Here is a 20,679-nt window from a genome sequence, read left to right as displayed (position 1 = left end):
TGGCTCCCCCTACTGTTGAGATGAGGGTAGTGCAGGAGAAGCAGTTCCCACCTAGGAGAACAGCGCTGCATCCCTCCATCCTCCAGCGGTAGCGCGGCGGACGAGGAGAGCGGCGAGTAGCGAGGAGAAGAGCGGTAGCGAGGATAGAACATCGTTAACCACTACCTGGATTAATAAAATTTACATTCACCGGGCTAAAGAATACCGCAGCTGCGTCGTCAGGGCCGTGCCCCTTCTAGGATTCCGTAAGCAAGAAGGGTAGAACGCACCACCAGCCAAGATGGGGAACCGTGGCATGGAGGACCTGATTCCTCTGGTCAACAAGATGCAGGATGCGTTCTCCGCCATCGGTCAGAACGCTACCATTGACTTGCCGCAGATCGCCGTGGTCGGCGGTCAGAGCGCCGGGAAAAGCTCTGTGCTGGAGAACTTCGTGGGCAAGTGAGTGCAAGGTTGTCACCCCGGAAGGGGCCGTATGTGTCAAAGCACAGCTGTATAATACCATGTATTTGTCACATACCCAGTCAGAGAGAGAGAGAGAGAGAGAGAGAGAGACCGCGTCATTAAGGTATCCTGAATGTCAAGCAAGGCATTTGTCCTAGGAAAGGCTATTAATTTTAGGCCCCGGCTATATGGGATTTTATAAGCTTAAGCTATTTCATAGTGCCCGCTCACAGCTTAGCCTAGTCGAAAATGTTTAGTATTTGCCAATGCACAATTATATTTAAGTGGATATTTTATCCTTGTACATTCAATGATATGGCATACTAACAGACCATATGCACACCTCAATCTACCGCTGAGCGGTGCGTCTGTGCGATCATGCATGCGGAGGCGAATTGGTGCTGTAGGCTAGGCCAAGCCATTCTGCGGCTGTAACGTTAAAATGAGGTGGTGGCAGGATGATGATGCAGATGTCATCATAGTTATGAGCGTATTCCTCGTCTGTCAATGTCAGATATTTGGCCGCGGATTTATTGTCTTAATGTCAAAAGCCAATGGTACATGTTTGTAATCAGGAACGTTTCAGTGCGAGATGTTGCCAACTTGGCAACTCTCCACGAACGCATCATGCTACAAATGCCTTGCGTGACCTTGTGTGTGTATGTGTTTGGGAAGGGGGAGGGGCTGAAGGATGTGTAGGCTTGTGTGTCTATGTGTGTGTGTGCGTGTGCGTGTGTCAGAGATGGAGTCAAGACCGGAACTCATTAGAGCCAGATCAAAACAAGATCGTGTTTGAAATCAAACCAGACCAAGACCTGTCGAGAAGAAATCGAATTCTCTAGCATTCAAAACGACATTATAAAATCATTACAAGTGTCTTTTGAAGTGAGTCTTGCTCTTGATTTATTGGTGTATCAGTCAGATTGCTCCAAGACAAATATAGGAGAACCCGACCCATGTTCTGTCTCCCAAGATTCAAAACTAGACCCACTTGAAACCAAGACTGTAAGGTTGGCAATCCATCTCTGATGTATGCAAGTATGTGTCAGAGTGAGAGAGAGAGAGAGAGAGAGAGAGAGGGGGGGGGGGGAGGGAAAGAGAGAGATAATGAGAGAGTAGGAGACCGAGAGATTATGAGATAGAGCGTTAGTGAGGTCATCGCTGGCTGCCTCCAGCCCCTGCGCGCTGCATCCTGGCTGAGGATGTGAGGGTGAAAGTGCTTCACTGACAGCCCACAGAGCGCTGCATGCTGGCTGAGGATGTGAGGGTGAAAGTGCTTCACTGACAGCCCACAGAGCGCTGCATGCTGGCTGAGGATGTGAGGGTGAAAGTGCTTCACTGACAGCCCACAGAGCGCTGCATGCTGGCTGAGGATGTGAGGGTGAAAGTGCTTCACTGACAGCCCACAGAGCGCTGCATGCTGGCTGAGGATGTGAGGGTGAAAGTGCTTCACTGACAGCCCACAGAGCGCTGCATGCTGGCTGAGGATGTGAGGGTGAAAGTGCTTCACTGACAGCCCACAGAGCGCTGCATGCTGGCTGAGGATGTGAGGGTGAAAGTGCTTCACTGACAGCCCACAGAGCGCTGCATGCTGGCTGAGGATGTGAGGGTGAAAGTGCTTCACTGACAGCCCACAGAGCGCTGCATGCTGGCTGAGGATGTGAGGGTGAAAGTGCTTCACTGACAGCCCACAGAGCGCTGCATGCTGGCTGAGGATGTGAGGGTGAAAGTGCTTCACTGACAGCCCACAGAGCGCTGCATGCTGGCTGAGGATGTGAGGGTGAAAGTGCTTCACTGACAGCCCACAGAGCGCTGCATGCTGGCTGAGGATGTGAGGGTGAAAGTGCTTCACTGACAGCCCACAGAGCGCTGCATGCTGGACGGGCCTCTCTGCCAGCTGTCGCACGCTGACGACCGCGGGCCAAATCCCACCAGCAGAGAGGGTGTGTGTAGCCACTCCCAGATGTCGAGTATCCTCCAGATGACACAGTAAAACCCCCCATGTCCCAGACTGTGCGCGGCAGAGACCGGGTTGTTCCAGGTAGAGAGAGGCTCAGTTCTGTAGAGGGGGAAACAGAGAGGCATCTATGAGACTGGCAGCCAGCGCTGGGCTGGGCCAGGGCTCTGACAGTCCACCGGCTGTCTGCTCCCACGAAAACAGACACACACACGCACACACACACAGTGCACACACACAAACACTCACACACTTTGGGCTTGAACACAGGCAGCATTGTGCTGCTGATCAAGAGCCCGCTGTCTCTTTGTCAAACACACACACACACACAAACACACACACAGGTCCTGTCCAAGCTGTTTCGGAGAGGAGCAGTTCCAGTCTGTGTGTGTATGTGTGTGTGTGTGTGTGTGTGCTCCAGATCCTGCAGTGTGTCTTCATATTTGATACAGCAGCTACCTATCTCCGGGCCTCCTGGAGGTCACCTGACCTCTAAAGGAAGCAGGACGTAGATTGGAGCTCTGAACAGGAAGTGAGAAGAGAGTGTCCTAGCCCAGGCCTCTACCAGTAGGTCTGTCAATAGTCATCTCGTTAGTTCAGTGCAGGTCTAACTTTAAATATACAGATATACTGTACATATATACATAAAGATATATACATATGCTGTTTATATATACAGTATATATATATATATAGAGAGAGAGAGAGAGAGAGAGCGAGAGAGAGAGATGCTGACTGCGTACATACCATCAGAACATACTGGACATTCAAGTAGAGTGCTGGAAGCTAGTTTAACAGTGGCAGTCAGGCAGAGAGAGGGTTGAGAGAGCGCTCGTTTGATGACAACGATCACTCAGGGATAGCCTGCCTATGTAAAGGGGAAATGAGACGTTTGTGTATGTGTGTTTGTGTATGTGTGTGTGTGTGTGTGTGTATGTGTGTGTGTCTGTGTGGGTGTATGTGTGTGTGTGTGTGAGAGAGAGAGAATGAAGAGCTGCAGGGGAAACAGTCACTTTACATTTAGCTGCAGTTCCCATCTCCTCCTACACAAATGATAAAAGCACACACACACACACGAACACAAACACACACAGGAGACGTGACAAGTGGATTACGGGCAGCTCCTCTCATACCGTCGCATCTGTATCAGGCTCCAGCCCACTGCTGGCTCCCCAACAACAGCACTGTTGTCAACAGATACAGCTCTCATTATCTGTCTCTAGCACTGCTTACGATGGCTTGTGTTGATGTAGCATTGGTCTCTGTGTGTGTGTGTGCGTGTGCAAGCGTGTGTGTGTTTATGTGTGTGTGCATAGACTTACCTCCTCCCTGTTCTCTCCCGCCTCTCTCCCAGGGATTTTCTTCCTCGTGGGTCTGGGATTGTGACACGTCGCCCCCTGGTGTTGCAGCTCATCAACAGTCCCACTGGTAACAACACAAGTCAACATCCACTCACCCACGGATCCTGAAACAGTTGCTGTCAGAACCGAAAAACCTTTTATAAATCGACGACTATTTCAATACACTCTCATAATAATCTGACACTTTGTCACCGGCAGTGTACTCCTCTTGTTATCTCCCACCCTGATATCTTACAACGCTCAACTCCTATTGGCCCGCTGACCTGTCCGTCTCTCCTGTCTCCCTGGACACCAGAGCATGCTGAGTTCCTCCACTGCAAGGGGAAGAAGTTCACGGACTTTGATGAGGTGAGGCAGGAGATCGAGGCGGAGACCGACCGCATCACCGGCCAGAACAAAGGAATCTCCCCCGTGCCCATCAACCTGAGGGTCTACTCTCCCAACGGTACACACACACACACACACACTTCACACACACACACAGACTGACTCACACAGACTGACTCACACGCACACATACACATATACACACTCACTCCAACACATCGTGAGAGAGTTTAAGTTTGACCGAGAAGTCTGTATGACACAGTAAAAAAGTGACGTGCACAATTCTATATTGACAATGTATCTACCCCGTTGACCCCCCCTCCCCCCCTCCAGTCCTGAACCTGACCCTGGTGGACCTACCGGGGATGACCAAGGTGCCGGTGGGGGACCAGCCTGCTGACATAGAGGCCCAGATCAGGGACATGCTCATGCAGTTTGTCACCAAGGACAACTGCCTGCTGCTGGCTGTGTCCCCAGCCAACTCTGACCTGGCCAACTCTGACGCCCTCAAGATAGCCAAGGAGGTCGACCCCCAGGGTAAGGCATGGCGTGTGTGTGTTAAGATTTAGTTTGTTTTACTGTAACGTATATATATATATATATATATATGTATATCAAGAAAGTTTTGAAAGGTTTAAAAAACTGTTTTTTTTTTTTAAAGCTTTTGAAAATGTTTTGAAAGGTTTAATAAAAGGTTAGCATCATTGATGAGGACTGTGTTTAGGTACGTTTGCTGTATTGATGTACTTTGTGTTAAGATTACTTTTGTAGTGGAGTATTGAGATACTTTGGTAACACGTGTGTGTGTGCAGGTCAGCGCAGCATTGGAGTGATCACTAAGCTGGATCTGATGGACGAGGGCACGGATGCCAGAGACATCCTGGAGAACAAGCTGCTGCCCCTCCGCAGAGGTCAACACCTCTCTCTCTCTCTCTCTCTCTCTCTCTCTCTCTCTCTCTCTCTCTCTCTCTCTCTCTCTTTTCTCTCTCTCTTTCTCTCTCTCTTTCTCTCTCTTTCTCTCTATTTCTCTCTCTTTCTCTCCTCTCCTGCTCTGTGACTCTATGTGACTCTGGTCTGCCCTCTGCAGGTTATGTCGGGGTGGTGAACCGCAGCCAGAAGGACATTGATGGTAAGAAGGACATTAAAGCTGCCTTGGCAGCGGAGAGGAAGTTCTTCCTGTCTCATCCAGGCTATCGGCACCTGGCTGACCGTATGGGCACCGCCTACCTGCAGAAGATCCTCAACCAGGTAGGATCAGGGACCTGTCCATCATCTTTATTCAGGATTCTATTGGCTACATTATACCTCGTTCTCTTTTCCCTGGCATGCCACTGGTCCCTTCAAAATGAACCCTTCCCTTAGTAACACGACTGTGTCATGCTCTGTTGCTTCCTGTTTCCTGTAGCAACTGACCAATCACATCCGGGACACATTGCCGGCGTTACGAGCCAAGCTGCAGAGCCAGCTGCTGTCCATCGAGAAGGAGGTGGAGGAGTACAAGAACTACCAACCAGACGACCCCTCCCGCAAAACCAAGGCTCTGCTGCAGTCAGTACACACACACACACACACACACTTGTGCTCTCATTCTCGTCTGTATACACACAGGGTTCACATTTCGTTTATAGAAAAACATTGGATGGTTTGTGTGTTTGTCTGAATGCTTGTGTCTGTGTGTGTCTGGGTGTGGTTGTCTTTATGTGTGTGTGTTTGTCTGTATGTGCGCATGTGTATGTGTGTGTGTGTGTGTACTGTAGGATGGTGCAGCAGTTTTCGGTGGATTTTGAGAAACGCATTGAGGGGTCAGGTGATCAGATCGACACCTATGAGCTGTCAGGGGGAGCGAAGATCAACCGCATCTTCCACGAGAGGTTCCCCTTCGAGCTGGTCAAGGTACGAACAGCCAAACCACCTCTGTTACCTTCACACAAGCACACCTTCCCTTCTCACAACAACACCTTCACAACCACACCATCCCTTCACACAAGCACACCTTCCCTTCTCACAACAACACCTTCACAACCACACCATCCCTTCACACAAGCACACCTTCACACAAGCACACCTTCACACAAGCACACCATCCCTTCACACAAGCACACCTTCACACAAGCACACCTTCACACAAGCACACCTTCCCTTCTCACAACAACACCTTCACAACCACACCATCCCTTCACACAAGCACACCTTCACACAAGCACACCTTCACACAAGCACACCATCCCTTCACACAAGCACACCTTCACACAAGCACACCTTCACACAAGCACACCTTCCCTTCTCACAACAACACCTACACACAAGCATACTTTCACAAGCAGAAACCTTCACACCATCACCCTGCTAATACTGTAAAACTGTGTGTGTGTGTTTCTGTGTGTGTGTATCCAGCTGGAGTTTGATGAGAAGACACTGCGGAAGGAGATCAGCTATGCCATCAAGAACATCCACGGTATCAGGTGAGCTGTTTGTCCAAGAACACCTGACCCACCTCCAGCCTCTCTGCTCAAACTAACCTCTCCTCCTCTCCTCCTCTCCTCCTCTCCTCCTCTCCTCCTCTCCTCCTCTCCTCCTCTCCTCTGCTCTTCCTCTCCTCCTCTCCTCCTCTCCTCCTCTCCTCCTCTCCTCTGCTCTTCCTCTCCTCCTCTCCTCCTCTCCTCTCCTCTCATCCTCTCCTCCTCTCCTCTCTTCCTCTCCTCCTCTCCTCCTCTCCTCCTCTCCTCCTCTCCTCCTCTCCTCCTCTCCTCCTCTCCTCCTCTCCTCTGCTCTTCCTCTCCTCCTCTCCTCCTCTCTTCCTCTCCACCTCTCCTCCTCTCCTCTCATCCTCTCTTCCTCTCCTCCTCTCCTCCTCTCCTCTCATCCTCTCCTCCTCTCCTCCTCTCCTCCTCTCCTCCTCTCCTCCTCTCCTCCTCTCCTCTCTCCATCAGGACTGGCCTGTTTACTCCAGACATGGCGTTTGAGACCATCGTCAAGCGGCAGATAGCCAGGATCAAGGAGCCTTGTCAGAAGTGTGTAGACATGGTCATCTCTGAGCTGGTCAACACCGTCCGCCAGTGCACCCAGAAGGTCAGCTGACCCAGCCACCCTGCACGCTCACACAGGCACAGGCCGGGGCACGTCAATACTCACCACACCTGTGTGTGTGTCTGCCTGTGTGTCTGCCTGTGTCTGTGTGTGTGTGTCTGCCTGTGTGTGTCTGTGTGTGTGTCTGCCTGTGTGTGTGTGTGTGCCTGTGTGTGTGTGTGTCTGCCTGTGTGTGTGTGTGTCTGCCTGTGTGTGTGTGTTCTCAGCTGGCCCAGTACCCCATGCTGCGTGAGGAGATGGAGAAGATCGTCACTCAGCACATACGTGACCGCGAGAGCCGCACCAAAGACCAGGTCCGACATGCTACACGCTACACGCTACATGTGACACGCTACACGCTACACAGGGGGCCACATGACCAGGGGGCCAGCCTGGGGGCCAGGGGGCCACGTGGCTGGGTCAGAGAGGAGGTATCTGGGAGGGTCCGAGCGGTCTGACCTGTCCCACTCTGCCCTCCCTGCAGGTCATGCTGCTGATCGACATTGAGCTGGCCTACATGAACACCAACCATGAGGACTTCATAGGATTCGCCAAGTAAGAAGCTGAACTTCCTCCTCTTCTACCCTCAAACACACACACACCACACACGCCACACACACACCACACACACCACACACACATGCACACATCACACACTCATGTGCTGTGTGTCCCCTCCTCAGTGCTCAACAGAGGAGCAGTCAAATGAACAAGAGCAAGGCAGCGGGTAACCAGGTGAGGCACACACACACACCTCTCAAAACACCCACACACACACCTTTTAAACACACACCTCTCAAACACACAGCTCTCAAACACACACTTCTCAAACACACACCTCTCAAACACACACACTCGTCTCTCATGCTACCTCTTTCACTAGAATACCTTTTTCCTCGTCTCTGTGTCTCTGGTTTTCCATTGCTCCTTTTCGTCTGTAATCTCGGGCCTCTTTACTCTCTCTCTCTCTCCCATCAATGCCCATCTCACGTTCTCCCCGTTGCCGTGGCAACCCCTCTGCAGGATGAAGCCATGGTAAGCATGCATAATGGGAGAAGGATGCCTTGTGTGTGTGTGTGTGTGTGTTTGTGTGTGTGTGTGTGTGTGTGTGTGTGTGGGTGTAGCCTGTGTTACTTGGAAGCTGCTGTTTTTAAGATGCACTTTTGTGGTGTCTGTACAACAATGTAACAATGTGGAGCTACAAATCAGAATCCTGAACTGTAATCCAGAGCCGTCACCACAACATCTTATAACCCCCCCTCTCCTGTGACCTCTGACCTGCTGGGTATTCACCCCACCCCGTATCTTAGTCTTACCCTTGGCCTCATAGGGCAGACCACCGCACAACATAGTCAGACTAAGGCTCAATAAATAGCCAAAGATGTTTGATGCATAGTGGCTACCGTAGTACATACTGTGTAAACACAGCTAATTCACACAATTAGCTGTGGTACAAATATTTTGACATACAGAGTAATTGTGTTCTTGACCTCTGACCTGTGACCTCTGACCTGTGTCAGGTGATCAGGAAGGGCTGGCTGACCATCAACAACATCAGCATCATGAAGGGCGGAGCCAAAGAGTACTGGTTCGTCCTCACAGCTGAGACCTTGTCCTGGTACAAGGATGACGAGGTGAGCACACACACACACACACAAACACACAAACTTCCAATACTACATAGCAATCTGTGTGAATATGAAGTTTCATTGAGTTTTGTGTTTCAATCTGCCCCCCCCTATAGGAGAAAGAGAAGAAGTACATGATGCCTGTCGACAACCTCAAACTGAGAGACATCGAGAAGAGCTTCATGTCCAGCAAACACATATTTGCTCTCTTCAACACTGAGCACAGGTCAGTCACACACACACACATACATACAGGACATATCTACTAGGCTGGTCAAAGCTACCATCTTCTTGTGTGTGTGTGTGTGTGTGCAGGAACGTGTACAAGGATAACCGCAGCCTGGAGTTGGCCTCTGACAGTCAGGAGGAGGTGGACAGCTGGAAGGCATCCTTCCTCCGCGCTGGAGTCTATCCCGATCGCAACGTGGTACACACACATTTACACAGACAGTACTGGATATGTTCAATGTTCGATCATAACCTGAGAGTGCTGAATTAAAATCACTGCTGACTCATCTTGGCTTCAGTTATATGTGTCCCTCCTGCCTGTAACACAACACATCCTTAACACAACATGTCCTCCTCCCCCTCTTCTTCCTCCTCCTCCTCTTCTTCCTCCTCCTCCTCCTCCTCCTCCTCCTCCCCCTCCTCTCCCCCTCTAACTCCCAACCCTTCGCCGAGGATCAGGATAAGGTAGCTCCATTGCCTTTTCGTTGCCTCTAAATTCATGTTGTAATCCTCCAATTAGCCAGTCTGTGACCTGTGTGCTTTCAACCCCACCCCCCCTGTCCCCCCCCCCTGTCCCCCTGTCCCCTTCCCCCCCCCTGTCCCCTCCCCCCCCCCCCCTGTCCCCTCCCCCCCCCCCAGAGTGAGTCCAGTGATGACGGGGGCTCTGAGGGTCTGGGCCACTCCATGGACCCTCAGCTGGAGCGGCAGGTGGAGACCATCCGGAACCTGGTGGACTCCTACATGTCCATCGTCAACAGGACCATCAGAGACCTCATCCCCAAGACCATCATGCACCTGATGATCATCAACGTACGGGCTGCACCTGCTGTTAGGCAGTACGGCACACTGCTGCAATGCTGTGATGTAGGATTCTGCATTATTTAGTCCTCCTCTCCTCTCCTCCTCTCCTCCTCTCCTCCTCTCCTCCTCTTGTCTCCTCTCCTCTCCTCTCCTCTCCTCTCTCCTCTCCTCTCCTCTCCTCTCCTCTCCTCTCCTCTCCTCTCCTCTCCTCTCCTCCCCTCCCCTCCTCTCCTCTCCTCTCCTCTCCTCTCCCCTCCTCTCCTCTCCTCCTCTCCTCTCCTCTTCTCTCCTCTCCTCTCCTCTCCTCTCCTCTCCTCTCCTCTCCTCCCCTCCCCTCCCCTCCCCTCCTCTCCCCTCCCCTCCCCTCCCCTCCCCTCCCCTCCCCTCCCCTCCCCTCTCTTCCTCTCCCCTCCCCTCTCCCCTCCAGACGAAGGAGTTCATCAACGCGGAGCTGCTGGCGTGCCTGTACTCGTGTGGGGACCAGAGCAGTCTGATGGAGGAGTCAGCGGAGCAGGCCACCCACAGGGACGAGATGCTGCGCATGTACCACGCCCTGAGGGAGGCCCTGCACATCATCGGGGACATCAGCACCTCCACCATCTCCACGGCCATGCCCCCGCCCGTCGACGACTCCTGGCTGCAGGTGCAGAACCCCCGAGGCGGCGGAAGGTAGGAGAGGCAGGGGGCTTACGAACGCGGAGTGGGGGCGGGGCTTGTGTGCGTGGATGTCGTCTGTGGGACTGACCGTGCCTCTCTCCTGCGCAGGTCTCCCATGTCGAGCCCCACCCCTCAGAGACGCGCTCCCCCCGGCCCCCCCCGGCCTGGAGCCCGTGCTGCCCCGGGCCCCCCAGGGGGCCCTGCCGTCCCCTCCCGTCCTGGGGTGTCCCCTGACCCCCCCCATGTCCCCTCCAGGCCCAACCGTGCCCCACCTGGAGTTCCCAGGTAAGGGACATGCAAACCTCTCACGTTTATAAGCTACTCAGTAGCGAGAGCTAAGTGTTCTAGAAGACAGTGATGTCAGTGAAGCTGACTTAGAGTGTTCCGGAGTGTTCCAGAGTCCTACTGTAAAATGAAGATGATGATCCACAACCTCCCTCCCTCTCCTGTAGACATGGAAAGAAACTCCTTCTTTTTTCTCTCTCTCACCTCCCTCCCTTGGTTCTTTCGTTTAGTGTTGAAAACGACTCCCATAGTTACACTCCAATCCATCCACCCCTCCATACCTCCACCTCTCCACCCCTCCACCCCTCCACCCCTCCACCCCTCCATACCTCCACCCCTCCATACCTCCACCCCTCCATACCTCCACCCCTCCATACCTCCACCTCTCCACCCCTCCACCCCTCCACCCCTCCACCCCTCCACCCCTCCACCCCTCCATACCTCCACCTCTCCACCCCTCCACCCCTCCACCCCTCCACCCCTCCATACCTCCACCTCTCCACCCCTCCACCCCTCCACCCCTCCACCTCTCCATACCTCCACCTCTCCATACCTCCACCCCTCCACCCCTCCACCCCTCCATACCTCCACCTCTCCACCCCTCCACCCCTCCACCCCTCCATACCTCCACCTCTCCACCCCTCCACCCCTCCACCCCTCCACCCCTCCACCCCTCCACCTCTCCATACCGCCACCTCTCCATACCTCCACCCCTCCACCTCTCCACCTCTCCATTTCCTCCAACCATCCACCCCTCTAGCTTTCCACAACTCCCAAGTTACAGGTATCTGCTATGTTTGAAGACAGACACCAACCTCCTCAACTCATCATAGCCCATCTCTCCCATAGCCAAGTCTGTGATATGTGTGTGTGTCTATAATGTGTGTGTGTGATGTGTGTGTCTATAATGTGTGTCTATAATGTGTGTGTATGATGTGTGTGTGTCCTCTCTACCATCCCTGTGCGATCACATTGTTACAGTACCTCTATTTACAGAGACGCAACCTACGGACAGAAAAAGAGAGAGAGTGATAATGAGAGAACTAGAAAGACAGAAACAATCAAAGACAGATAAAGAGAGACATACAGAGAGAGAGAGAGAGAGAGAGAGAGAGAGAGAGAGAGAGAGAGAGAGAGAGAGAGAGAGAGACATAGAGAGAGAGAGAGACATATATATATATATATATATAGAGAGAGAGACTTGACTGTGATTACTTTTTCAGAATCTCTATCAGTGACCAGTGAAGATTTCACCAAGGGTACGTCAGTCTGTCTGTCTGTCTGTCCAGCCGTACTGACCCACTGCTCATGTCAAATCCACCGCTCCTCTCCTCTCCCCCTGACCCTGTACCCTCTGCTAACCACATAGCAGTGTGTGTGTGTCTGTTATAGACCTGGGTGGGCTCCCCTGTCTCCCTAACATCTTCCATTAGACCAAGTGTGGACTGTCTAAGATAGGCCCATGTGACAAACCACTGGCAGGATGTTTGTCGACATGTCATTCCATTCAACTGTGGTTGTGTTGTGTACTAGCCGTGTCTAACAGTACCGGTCATGGATGTAGTGAAGTGAGCTCGGAAACCAAAATATCTCCGAACGTTGGATGTTTTGTTGCCTGTGGAACATGTGACACCATGTTCTGTATGTCTGTCTAACTGTCTGCCTGTCTGCCTGTCTGTCTGTCTCTCTATACTTCCTGCCTACCCGATCCTCTACCTGTCTGTCTCCCTGCCTCTCCACCCCCCTCTCTGCCCGCCCCCCACCCCTCACCCCCCACCCCTCCAGCCGGAGAGCCCCTGTGTCTCCCTCTCCTCCCGGCAAACCAGCCTCCTCTGACTTCTCTTTCTAACCGCCTGCTGCTGTTCCAGCCAGTTCACCCACACTCCCCTGGCATACCATACTGTCCTAGCTTCCTACTGCTCTAGCGCGCTGCTGTCCTAGCGTGCTACTGCAGTGTACTGCCTGTCTGGCGTACTGACGTTCCAGTGTGCTAGGCTGCTAGCGTCCCACCTGATGCCCCCTACTCTCCAGTCACCCTCCTCCTTCCACCCTTCCACCTCTCCACACAGCACAACATCTCCATTCAGCCTCACTAGCACAAGGATGAACACACACAGTGGCAATAATAAAGTCCTTTGATGTAGCAATATACTGAGGCAGTTCTGCCATTACCACTGTCTCTGCACATGTAGGCCCAGGTACAGTATTTATCAGTGATGAAAGCAATGATGAGGTGGAATGTTCTAGGTGCACTTAGGATTTGAGTCATGTAGAAATAGAGATTTTAAATACCTGATAATGTAGACCGGGATACTTAAACCCTTTTTTATCTGACGTTAGGCTTGTCATTTTGCTTGAATGGTTGTTGGCTTGTTTTTTTTGGTTCCTGTTTTTTTTTCTTATGTTGTACCTCCTCCTTATCTCTCTCTCTGTCTCTCTCTCTGTCTCTCTCTCTGTCTCTCTCTCTGTCTCTCTCTCTGTCTCTCTGTCTGTCTCTCTCTCTGTTTCTCTCTCTGTCTCTCTCTCCTCCATCTTCCAGTCGACCCAGTAGGGGCAGCCCATCCCACGGAGAGAGCCCACAGTCCTCTATTGATGGTTAAATACCCCAACACACACACACACACATTACACCTTTTCTTCCTACCTGCTCTCCTGCTGGCTGGCTGAGGTAACCAGTGCACACACACACACACATACATTCACACACACACACACACAGAAGATTTACCCTGGAGGTCAGCAGAAGAGCATCCAGAGTGAGGGGGGAGTACTGCGGGGGGGAGGGGGGAGGGAGAGGGAGGGGGGAGGGAGGGGGAGGGAGGGCACGAGGTCTCTCTGGGCTACCTGGTCTCAGTCCACAACCAACAAGCGATGACACTGAAAAGAGCCCCACAGTGTTGGTAACAAAACCCGTATTGAATATGAATAAAAACCAAACAATGAACAGAGCTGTGTGCATGCACCTCTGGCCTCAGCCTCTGATCAGGTGGTGACTGGGTGGACAGAGAGCGACTCTGTGTCCGTCCTGCCGTGCGTGTGAACCGCAGGCAGGATTCACCGCGTGTCCAGGTTCTGTGTCGTGGTCACGCGTGTTCACACTGTCGGCCTGCACACACATGCATCCGTGTGGCGGCATCGCTGTCGTTCATGTCCTCCAGGGACTCGTGGCCACATGCAACATCTTCTTATCAGTCAGAGAATGTTGTGCCATTGTTAAAGTTGTGACCCGTAGTGTAGGTGTATATCTTATGTGTGTGATGTGTGTTTCATCCAGGTCACAGATGTAGTCACCTCTTACAGTGTGTTTCCAGTGTGTAGACTAGGCCCAGTGAGGGTTAGGGCGATGCTAATGTCTGGCCCTGTCCTAACCAACACCTCTGTTTTACCACAAAGAACCTGGAAATATGGATTTGAAATCATACAAAAAAAAGTTTACGACGTTGAAATGTTCCGTAATGTCGAATTTACCTTGAATCTTTACCTTGTTCACCATATCTTAACTTATTACTGTCAAAGGATCCTGCTGAACATGTGAGAATATCTGAATATAAGCTGTTAAATCATGACTGAAGCGTTTCCATGGAGACCTGATCCAGTGTTCTGTGTTGTTGTGGTGCATCTTTGGAAATTGTGCTTCCACTGTGTAGAGTTTAGTCCAAACGTATAAATAATCTATATAAATAATAGTAATAATTATGCTATGATGTGATTGTGTATTATTTATTATGTTATTGACATATATGGTATATATATATATATATTGGCATAGAGTATACATGGTGAGATCAGATGTCTTTACCAGGAGTGAGTGAATGTGTATATTTGCGTGTGCGTTTCCTGCTGCCATAATATGTATCAAAGTGCTGTTAGTGAAAAGAGTATGTGAAGCAAGGTCAAGGCTTTGACGTGAATAAAGAGTCACTGGAAGAGGTAACAGCTGTGATGTCACTTCTTCCTGTCTGCCACTGAAACATGCACTGGGCCGCAGGTGAGGTGGGGGGGGGGGGGGGGTGAGGGGGGGGCGGTGAGGGGGGGGGGCGGTGAGGGCAGGGGTGTGTGGGGGTGTTGGCTGTTTCAGGGGGGGTCTGGATTACATCTGTAATCCCAGGGTAATGAATGACTAACATGTCTGGGCCATCCCGCCCAAACCAAGCTCTGACCGATGGTGCGTGGAGAGACTCTCATGGATGTTTCCTGCTCTCCCTTCAGGCGTCTCATCCACCCAGGCTGATCTCTCTCTCTTTCTCTCTCTGTTCTTCCCTGTTTCTCTTCTTCCAGTATCTCTCTGATGCCTATTCCTCCACTCTACCCTCTTTCTGGTCTCTCTAATGTCTCAGTACAGAATAAATACATGGTAATGTCTCAGTACAGAGTAAATACCTGGTAATGTCTCAGTAGAGAATAAATATATGGTAATGTCAAGCCAGTAATTGGCTAATTTCCTTATCTTTCTTATGTAAACAGGAAGAGTTGTAGACACGATAGGTCTCCCCCACCCTTGGGCTTTCAGACACCCCCTAGTATTGAAGTCAGTTACTATGACTAGATTGTGTGTGCGTGTGTGTGTGGGTGTGTGTGTGTGTGTTGTCCTCACCCCCCCCCCCCCCTCTTTCACCCCCCAGAGCCCACACTAGGTTCCTTTGTCAAAGCCATATTTAGGTAAAGTGGGTCAACAACACTCAGCTCAGAGTTCTGTAAAGACTATTCAAACAGTATAGCAGTAGTGGTGAATGGGCTTTTACCATAAGGAGTAGGGGTGTGTGTGTGTGTGGGGGGGGGGGGGGGGGGGGGGGGGGGGCCTCACACTCACAACAACACTCTCCTGAGCTGCACAGCCATTTCCACCCATCAATGACTGTGTCCGTGAAATTATCTGGAGACCTCTGGAGTCCTTTAGAAGATGTCAACATGGCAGGCTGTGGATACTGCCAGGGCAGCTTAATCATTAGGAGAATAGGTGTGTGTGTGTGTGTGTGTAGGGTCTGGTGTCGTACTACTCTCCACAAATAATACCTTTTTTCTCCTCACAGATCATGGCTTTTCTCTCACAGGCAGCCACTGCACCCCCTGGCTCCCCCCTGATCCCCCGCCCCCCCCCCCCCCCCCCCTGGGCCCCCTGCCCCCCCCCCCCCCCTGGGCCCAGAGCTGGTTGTCTGCTTGGTTGTCATGGTCCTCCCCCTCCATTGTGTCCCTGCTGAGGTACTCCTCCCCATAGTGACACCCAGAGAAAGGCTGCAGGACGTGACGAGACAGTTAGGCTGCCAACCTCTGGTGTCCAAGTGTGCTGTACCACCAGCTCTCTCCCCTGTCAGGACCCTGTATGGTCAGACCGCTGCTGGACGGGGTTAGGGGAGGGCAGGGGGAGGGAGAGGGAGGGCAGGGGGAGGGCAGGGAGAGAGCAGGGGGAGGGAGGGATATGTTGAGCCTTCCTGTGGCTCTCTTAGTTGATGTTCTGGTTAGTTGGCATTGTTGGTCTTCCTTTAACTAGATGTGTAGCGTTGTTTGTTCAGCCAAGCCAAGGGAGGAGGAGTCCCATTGGAGCCAATGAGAAGAAGCCCAACTCAAGCACACGCTGCAGGTCTTCATTACTGGGTATCGGAGCAGGAGAGCCTAAAAGGCAACTGCAGCTGAGATGTTTGCTGGCCGGGGTGGAAATAAGTCAGCTGGTGCCTTGGAGGAAAAGACCCGATCGTGCAGTCGAGCACACACTAGTTTGTGCACACAGACACACACACACCACACACACAATTTATTGCTGTTAAGTCACTATAGGGACTAAGGGACAGGCCAGCTGAATTCCTTTTCCTTTGAGGCCTGGCAACATACCACCACTAACGGCTGCTGTGCGGACCAGCTCCACAAAACACACACAGACCCCCCTGCAAATAACACTGGATCGTTCGCTTATACTGAATATGGCTGATGATTTTTGTTATTCAGTCCTTTATAGGTAGTGGTGTAAGGTATACATATTTAGATGTTAAGAATAGTACAGATAGCTTCTCTGAATGACTAGACACATTCACAACTGCACTCAAGAAGTAAGAATGACTGCCTGTGCAGACTAATGGGAAACACATGTATTTGGGATATTTCAGCGTTTTTTAAATGTTTACATGAGCCTGTACGGGTTTTCAAATGGACCTCTCGGATTGGTCGAACGATAATTTTTTACAACCGGGCCGCTCGCTGCTGGGGAGCAGAGAGGGGGAGTGGCGGAGCTGAAACACCACTTCCAGGCTCCAGGGGAGAGAAAAGTGAGTTTCCAGCGGCTTTTTTGAATGTAGTTCTGGAAGTGTAAAACTTCCGCACTGTATCGACGGGACAATGGAGAACGTCCAGCCGCAGGAAAATAGGAAAAGGTAAGATTTGATGTTCAATGCGTTGCATTGTGCGCGATATTCAAGCAAACGCGCTCACTTATCTCACGTTATCGCCAGTGAAAGGGTGAGTCGCTGTCCCTTCACTATCATCATAGATGTAGAACGCCTATTTTTGGCTTTGATGCCAGTAAACGTAATTTGTAAAAAAAAAAATAGTAAGATGTGTCTAGATTTGACAAAGTAAGTAAAGTTAAAAGGAATATAATATAGTACAAATACTAATTTATTGATATATTTTATTATAAGTTAAAAGTTAAATCTTTTTCAAATATGTACATTTTCTCATACGGTTAATTCTAATAAAACAATCGTGGGCTGAATAGGAACGTTTAAACTCGCTCTCTCTGATTCTGGATCTGCAAGCTAGTCAGAGTCACTATGGGGAGTCACACCCTCTGACCCCTGCATGCCGGGCCTGTCGGCTTCTATCTTCCCAGCCTGGCCTGATGCTGGTTAATCACTCTCCCCTCTGCCTCTCCTCCTCTCACTCATGATGCTGATTGGGGCAAATTGTTTTCTAACACTGCAAGATAATTGGTCATGGCTGTTACTGAGGGCCGGTGGAGAATCAAGGGTGGGTTCCTTAACCCTTTACCCCGTCCCAGTTCTGGTTACTCTTCACATCTTAAAACTGGTCCTGTTAGGCCCAGTGGCGGAGCTAGCCAGCGGCTCCACCAGGAGGCCTACCAGCCTGGCCCTGCCAGTAAGAGGAGGTGCAGAGAGGAGTGGGTCGCTGCGGGACGAGGTGGAACACAAGGAGGAACAGGAGGAGATGGAGGAGGAGGTCACCTGGTCGGCCTGGGGAACAGAGGAACCTCCAGGGAACCCAGGATCTCCAGGAGAGTACGGAGATGGTAGGAGCAGATGTGAACACACCTGAGCAGATGGGAACACACCTGAGGAGATGTGAACACACCTGAGCAGATGTGAACACACCTGAGCAGATGTGAACACACGTGAGCAGATGTGAACACACCTGAGCAGATGTGAACACACCTGAGCAGATGTGAACACACCTGAGCAGATGTGAACACATCACACACCTGAAGAGGAGCACCCAAGTCTGTCATGCAGTGAAGCTGTCCTTCAGGGGTTTTGGTTGGCTAACAGACTCTTGTGATGTTTTTTGTTTTCCTATCAGCTCAGCAGGCAGACCTGCAGCCCGGGCATCTACAGGGGGGGTCTGGGGGGGCCCAGCTACAGGGGGGGTCTGGGGGGCAACAGCTGCGGGGGGGGTCTGGGGGGGGGGGCGCTACAGGGGGGGTCTGGGGGGAGTCGCTGGTCCATAGGAGCCCAGGGTCGCAGGTCAGAGTAGCCCTCATCAAGAAGACATCTGGAAGGTGGAAGCCCATCGTGGGGGACATGACTGGAGATCCACCCTGGGGGAGGCTGACCCCCGTGGAGAACGTTCCTGCAGGCGTGCCTACAAGAGGGAGGATATCAGCGGAGAACGTCTTTGGAGATGTACTCACAAGGAGAAAGATCTCTCTGAAGAACTTCTCTGCGGACGTTCCTCAAAAGAGGATGATCTCTGAGGAGAACGTCTACGGAGATGTACCTGCGAGAAGAAAGACCTTTCTGGAGAACTTCTCTGAAGATGTTCCGACAAAGAGGAAAATGTGTCTGGGAAAAGTCTCTGGAGATGTTCCCACGAGGAGAAAGACATCCATGGAGAGCGTGGCTGAACAAGGACCCAGAAAGGCCAAAACTTTAGGGGGGAAAATGTCTGGAGATGTACCTGATAGAAGGGAGACCTGTGGGGGAAACTCAGCTGGTCCTCAAGCCAGATGCAAGACTACTTCTCTGAGGGGCATAATCGACCCTGAACCCAGGAGAGAGAGCTGGTCTGTGGGGGAGGAACGAGAGGCCGGCTCCAGGAAGAGGAGGAAGATCCGCCCCTCAGGCTTCAGGGGGAAAGGTGAGACACTCCTTGTTTACAGCATCAACCACTGACCCCCTCTCTCTTTCTGTGTCTTTCTCTGTCTCTCACTCTCTCTCTCTCTCTCCCTCTCTCTGTCTGTATCTTTCTGTCTCTCTATCTCTCACTATCTTTTTCCACCAGCCAGGGGCGTGTTCAGGGGGTGGCCTAGGGTGGCACGGGCCACCCCTGAAATCTGATTGGCCACCCCAATATATGATTAGCTATATGCCCAGTCAGAGGCGGGCCACCCCTGGTGCCACCCCTATCAAAAATGTCTGGACACACCGCTGCCACCAGCATGATTATCACACTTCGTTTCCCTACACCTTTCCCTAGCTCAGCCACTAGAGGGGGCTAATGACCTGTAAGACACGTAACTGCAGCAGCTCACCAGCAGGCGGCAGCAGCGACATGTAGTCCTGGGCGCCGGGCGGGTCTCTCCAGCGTGGGAGAAGGCAGCAGTGCGTGGTGATGTCATGAATGAGCCCTGCAGGCGGCTGTTGCAGGATGATATCAGAGCTGATAGTGTTTAACTCATGTTTCATCACTCTGGGACAACCCTACACTGTCCTAAAGCCCATTGGTCACTTTGTGATTCCGATTCTGATTCTGATTCTGATTCTACATCCTGTGTGCTAGAAGTGCTCTCAAGTGACCGAACATCTTGCCCAGCAGGTCGCGACGTGGCATGTGTGGAAGTCCGTTTGTACAGACACACGATTCCATTCCCTTGCATGTTGCCCATGGTTACCCCAGGGCTGTCTGTCCTTCCCGAGGATCCGTGTTTGACTGTCTGTGTTCTCTCTGAGGATCCACTAGTGAGGCGCTCATGTGCGTTATGGCAACCTCCCCTTGGGCTCGCTGCTCCAGTTTGTCCTTAATTTGATGATGGTGATGATGGTGATGATGATGATGATGATGATGAGGAGGATGGTGAGAGAGACATGGTGTAGGCATGCTGTGTACTCACTAACATCAGTTTTGAAGTACCGCCTATTTAAAGCTTTTATGTAACTGACTGGAATAGCAGTTGAACAGTAGCCCATGTCGGCCGTACAGTAAGCACTGTTCCTCCCTGGGGTACATGTACAGAAGGTTAGCCATGTCGTGTGGATCTCATCTAATCCATTTATAATGTCTCCTAGTTGGAAGCCTCTGTTAGTTGGTACAGTGTTTCACAGTGTGCCATTTGTAATGTCCCAAGGCTTCAGGTTTCCATTATTAACTTGTATTCATTATAAAATATACTTTTATCCAAAGCCACGTTTAAACAGTGCAGATGTAAACCCAGCAGCTAAACAAGGACTAGAAGTGTTAAGAAACAGTCATATATGTACGCTTTTTGTATTTTTTACAATTTGTGTTATCTTATTGTCTGTTTCTCTCTATGAAATGTATGCCTTTTACTAAAGTACTTCTTTTTAATATTCATACTTTTTCTTACTATGTTTATTGTTATGCACCACCCTACCATAGCAAATTCCTCACATGTGTAAACCCACTTAGCAATAAACCAGATTCTGTTTGTGGTTCTGAAGTGCAGGGTTCTGACAGCAGTTCAGTGGTCAGGGTCTGTGTCCTGGTAGTCCTGGGGTTTGTCTGGTCGCAGTCGTAAAGATAA

The 20,679-nt window shown here is 51.3% G+C and overlaps 3 protein-coding genes across 3 annotated transcripts in view; all 3 read left to right on the top strand.

The window, feature by feature from the left end:
• Nucleotides 1-100: 100 nt before the first annotated feature.
• dnm1b (dynamin 1b) lies at nt 101-13,512 on the top strand. Its single transcript, XM_047048561.1, has 22 exons — nt 101-441; nt 3,756-3,829; nt 4,058-4,207; nt 4,423-4,626; nt 4,902-5,000; nt 5,177-5,337; nt 5,495-5,637; nt 5,847-5,982; nt 6,484-6,551; nt 7,020-7,158; nt 7,383-7,469; nt 7,640-7,710; nt 7,839-7,890; nt 8,179-8,190; nt 8,676-8,789; nt 8,900-9,009; nt 9,099-9,210; nt 9,471-9,476; nt 9,651-9,821; nt 10,240-10,481; nt 10,578-10,754; nt 13,294-13,512. Exons 1-22 carry the CDS (start codon nt 281-283, stop codon nt 13,352-13,354), a joined length of 2,550 nt encoding a protein of 849 aa, XP_046904517.1. The 5' UTR covers nt 101-280; the 3' UTR covers nt 13,355-13,512.
• Nucleotides 13,513-16,999: 3,487 nt separating this feature from the next.
• LOC124486886 (uncharacterized PE-PGRS family protein PE_PGRS10-like) lies at nt 17,000-18,426 on the top strand. The gene is made up of 3 exons (XM_047048764.1): nt 17,000-17,116; nt 17,782-17,991; nt 18,279-18,426. The coding sequence occupies exons 1-3, from the start codon at nt 17,082-17,084 to the stop codon at nt 18,424-18,426; spliced, it is 393 nt and encodes a 130-aa protein (XP_046904720.1). The 5' UTR covers nt 17,000-17,081.
• A 5-nt stretch (nt 18,427-18,431) lies between these two features.
• Nucleotides 18,432-20,679, top strand: part of LOC124486885 (regulator of G-protein signaling 3-like) — a 28,977-nt gene continuing 26,729 nt past the window's right edge. The window contains 1 exon segment of the mRNA XM_047048763.1: nt 18,432-19,055. Coding sequence (XP_046904719.1) covers nt 18,500-19,055 — 556 coding nt within the window. The 5' untranslated portion in view covers nt 18,432-18,499.

Source organism: Hypomesus transpacificus, chromosome 24 (genome assembly GCF_021917145.1).
Source record: "Hypomesus transpacificus isolate Combined female chromosome 24, fHypTra1, whole genome shotgun sequence".
Lineage (NCBI taxonomy): Eukaryota > Metazoa > Chordata > Actinopteri > Osmeriformes > Osmeridae > Hypomesus > Hypomesus transpacificus.
Note: the sequence above shows the minus strand (reverse complement) of the source record. Positions and strands in the feature narration are given on the sequence as shown.

Coding starts and splice junctions, on each gene's coding strand:
- dnm1b (XM_047048561.1), top strand. CDS start 281: ATGGGGAACCGTGGCATGGAGGACCTGATTCCTCTGGTCAACAAGATG. Junction 5,638..5,846: donor AAAACCAAGGCTCTGCTGCA/GTCAGTACACAC, acceptor TGTGTACTGTAG/GATGGTGCAGCAGTTTTCGG. Junction 7,711..7,838: donor GACTTCATAGGATTCGCCAA/GTAAGAAGCTGA, acceptor TCCCCTCCTCAG/TGCTCAACAGAGGAGCAGTC.
- LOC124486886 (XM_047048764.1), top strand. CDS start 17,082: ATGGAGAACGTCCAGCCGCAGGAAAATAGGAAAAG. Junction 17,117..17,781: donor CCGCAGGAAAATAGGAAAAG/GTAAGATTTGAT, acceptor TGGTCCTGTTAG/GCCCAGTGGCGGAGCTAGCC. Junction 17,992..18,278: donor TCCAGGAGAGTACGGAGATG/GTAGGAGCAGAT, acceptor TTTTCCTATCAG/CTCAGCAGGCAGACCTGCAG.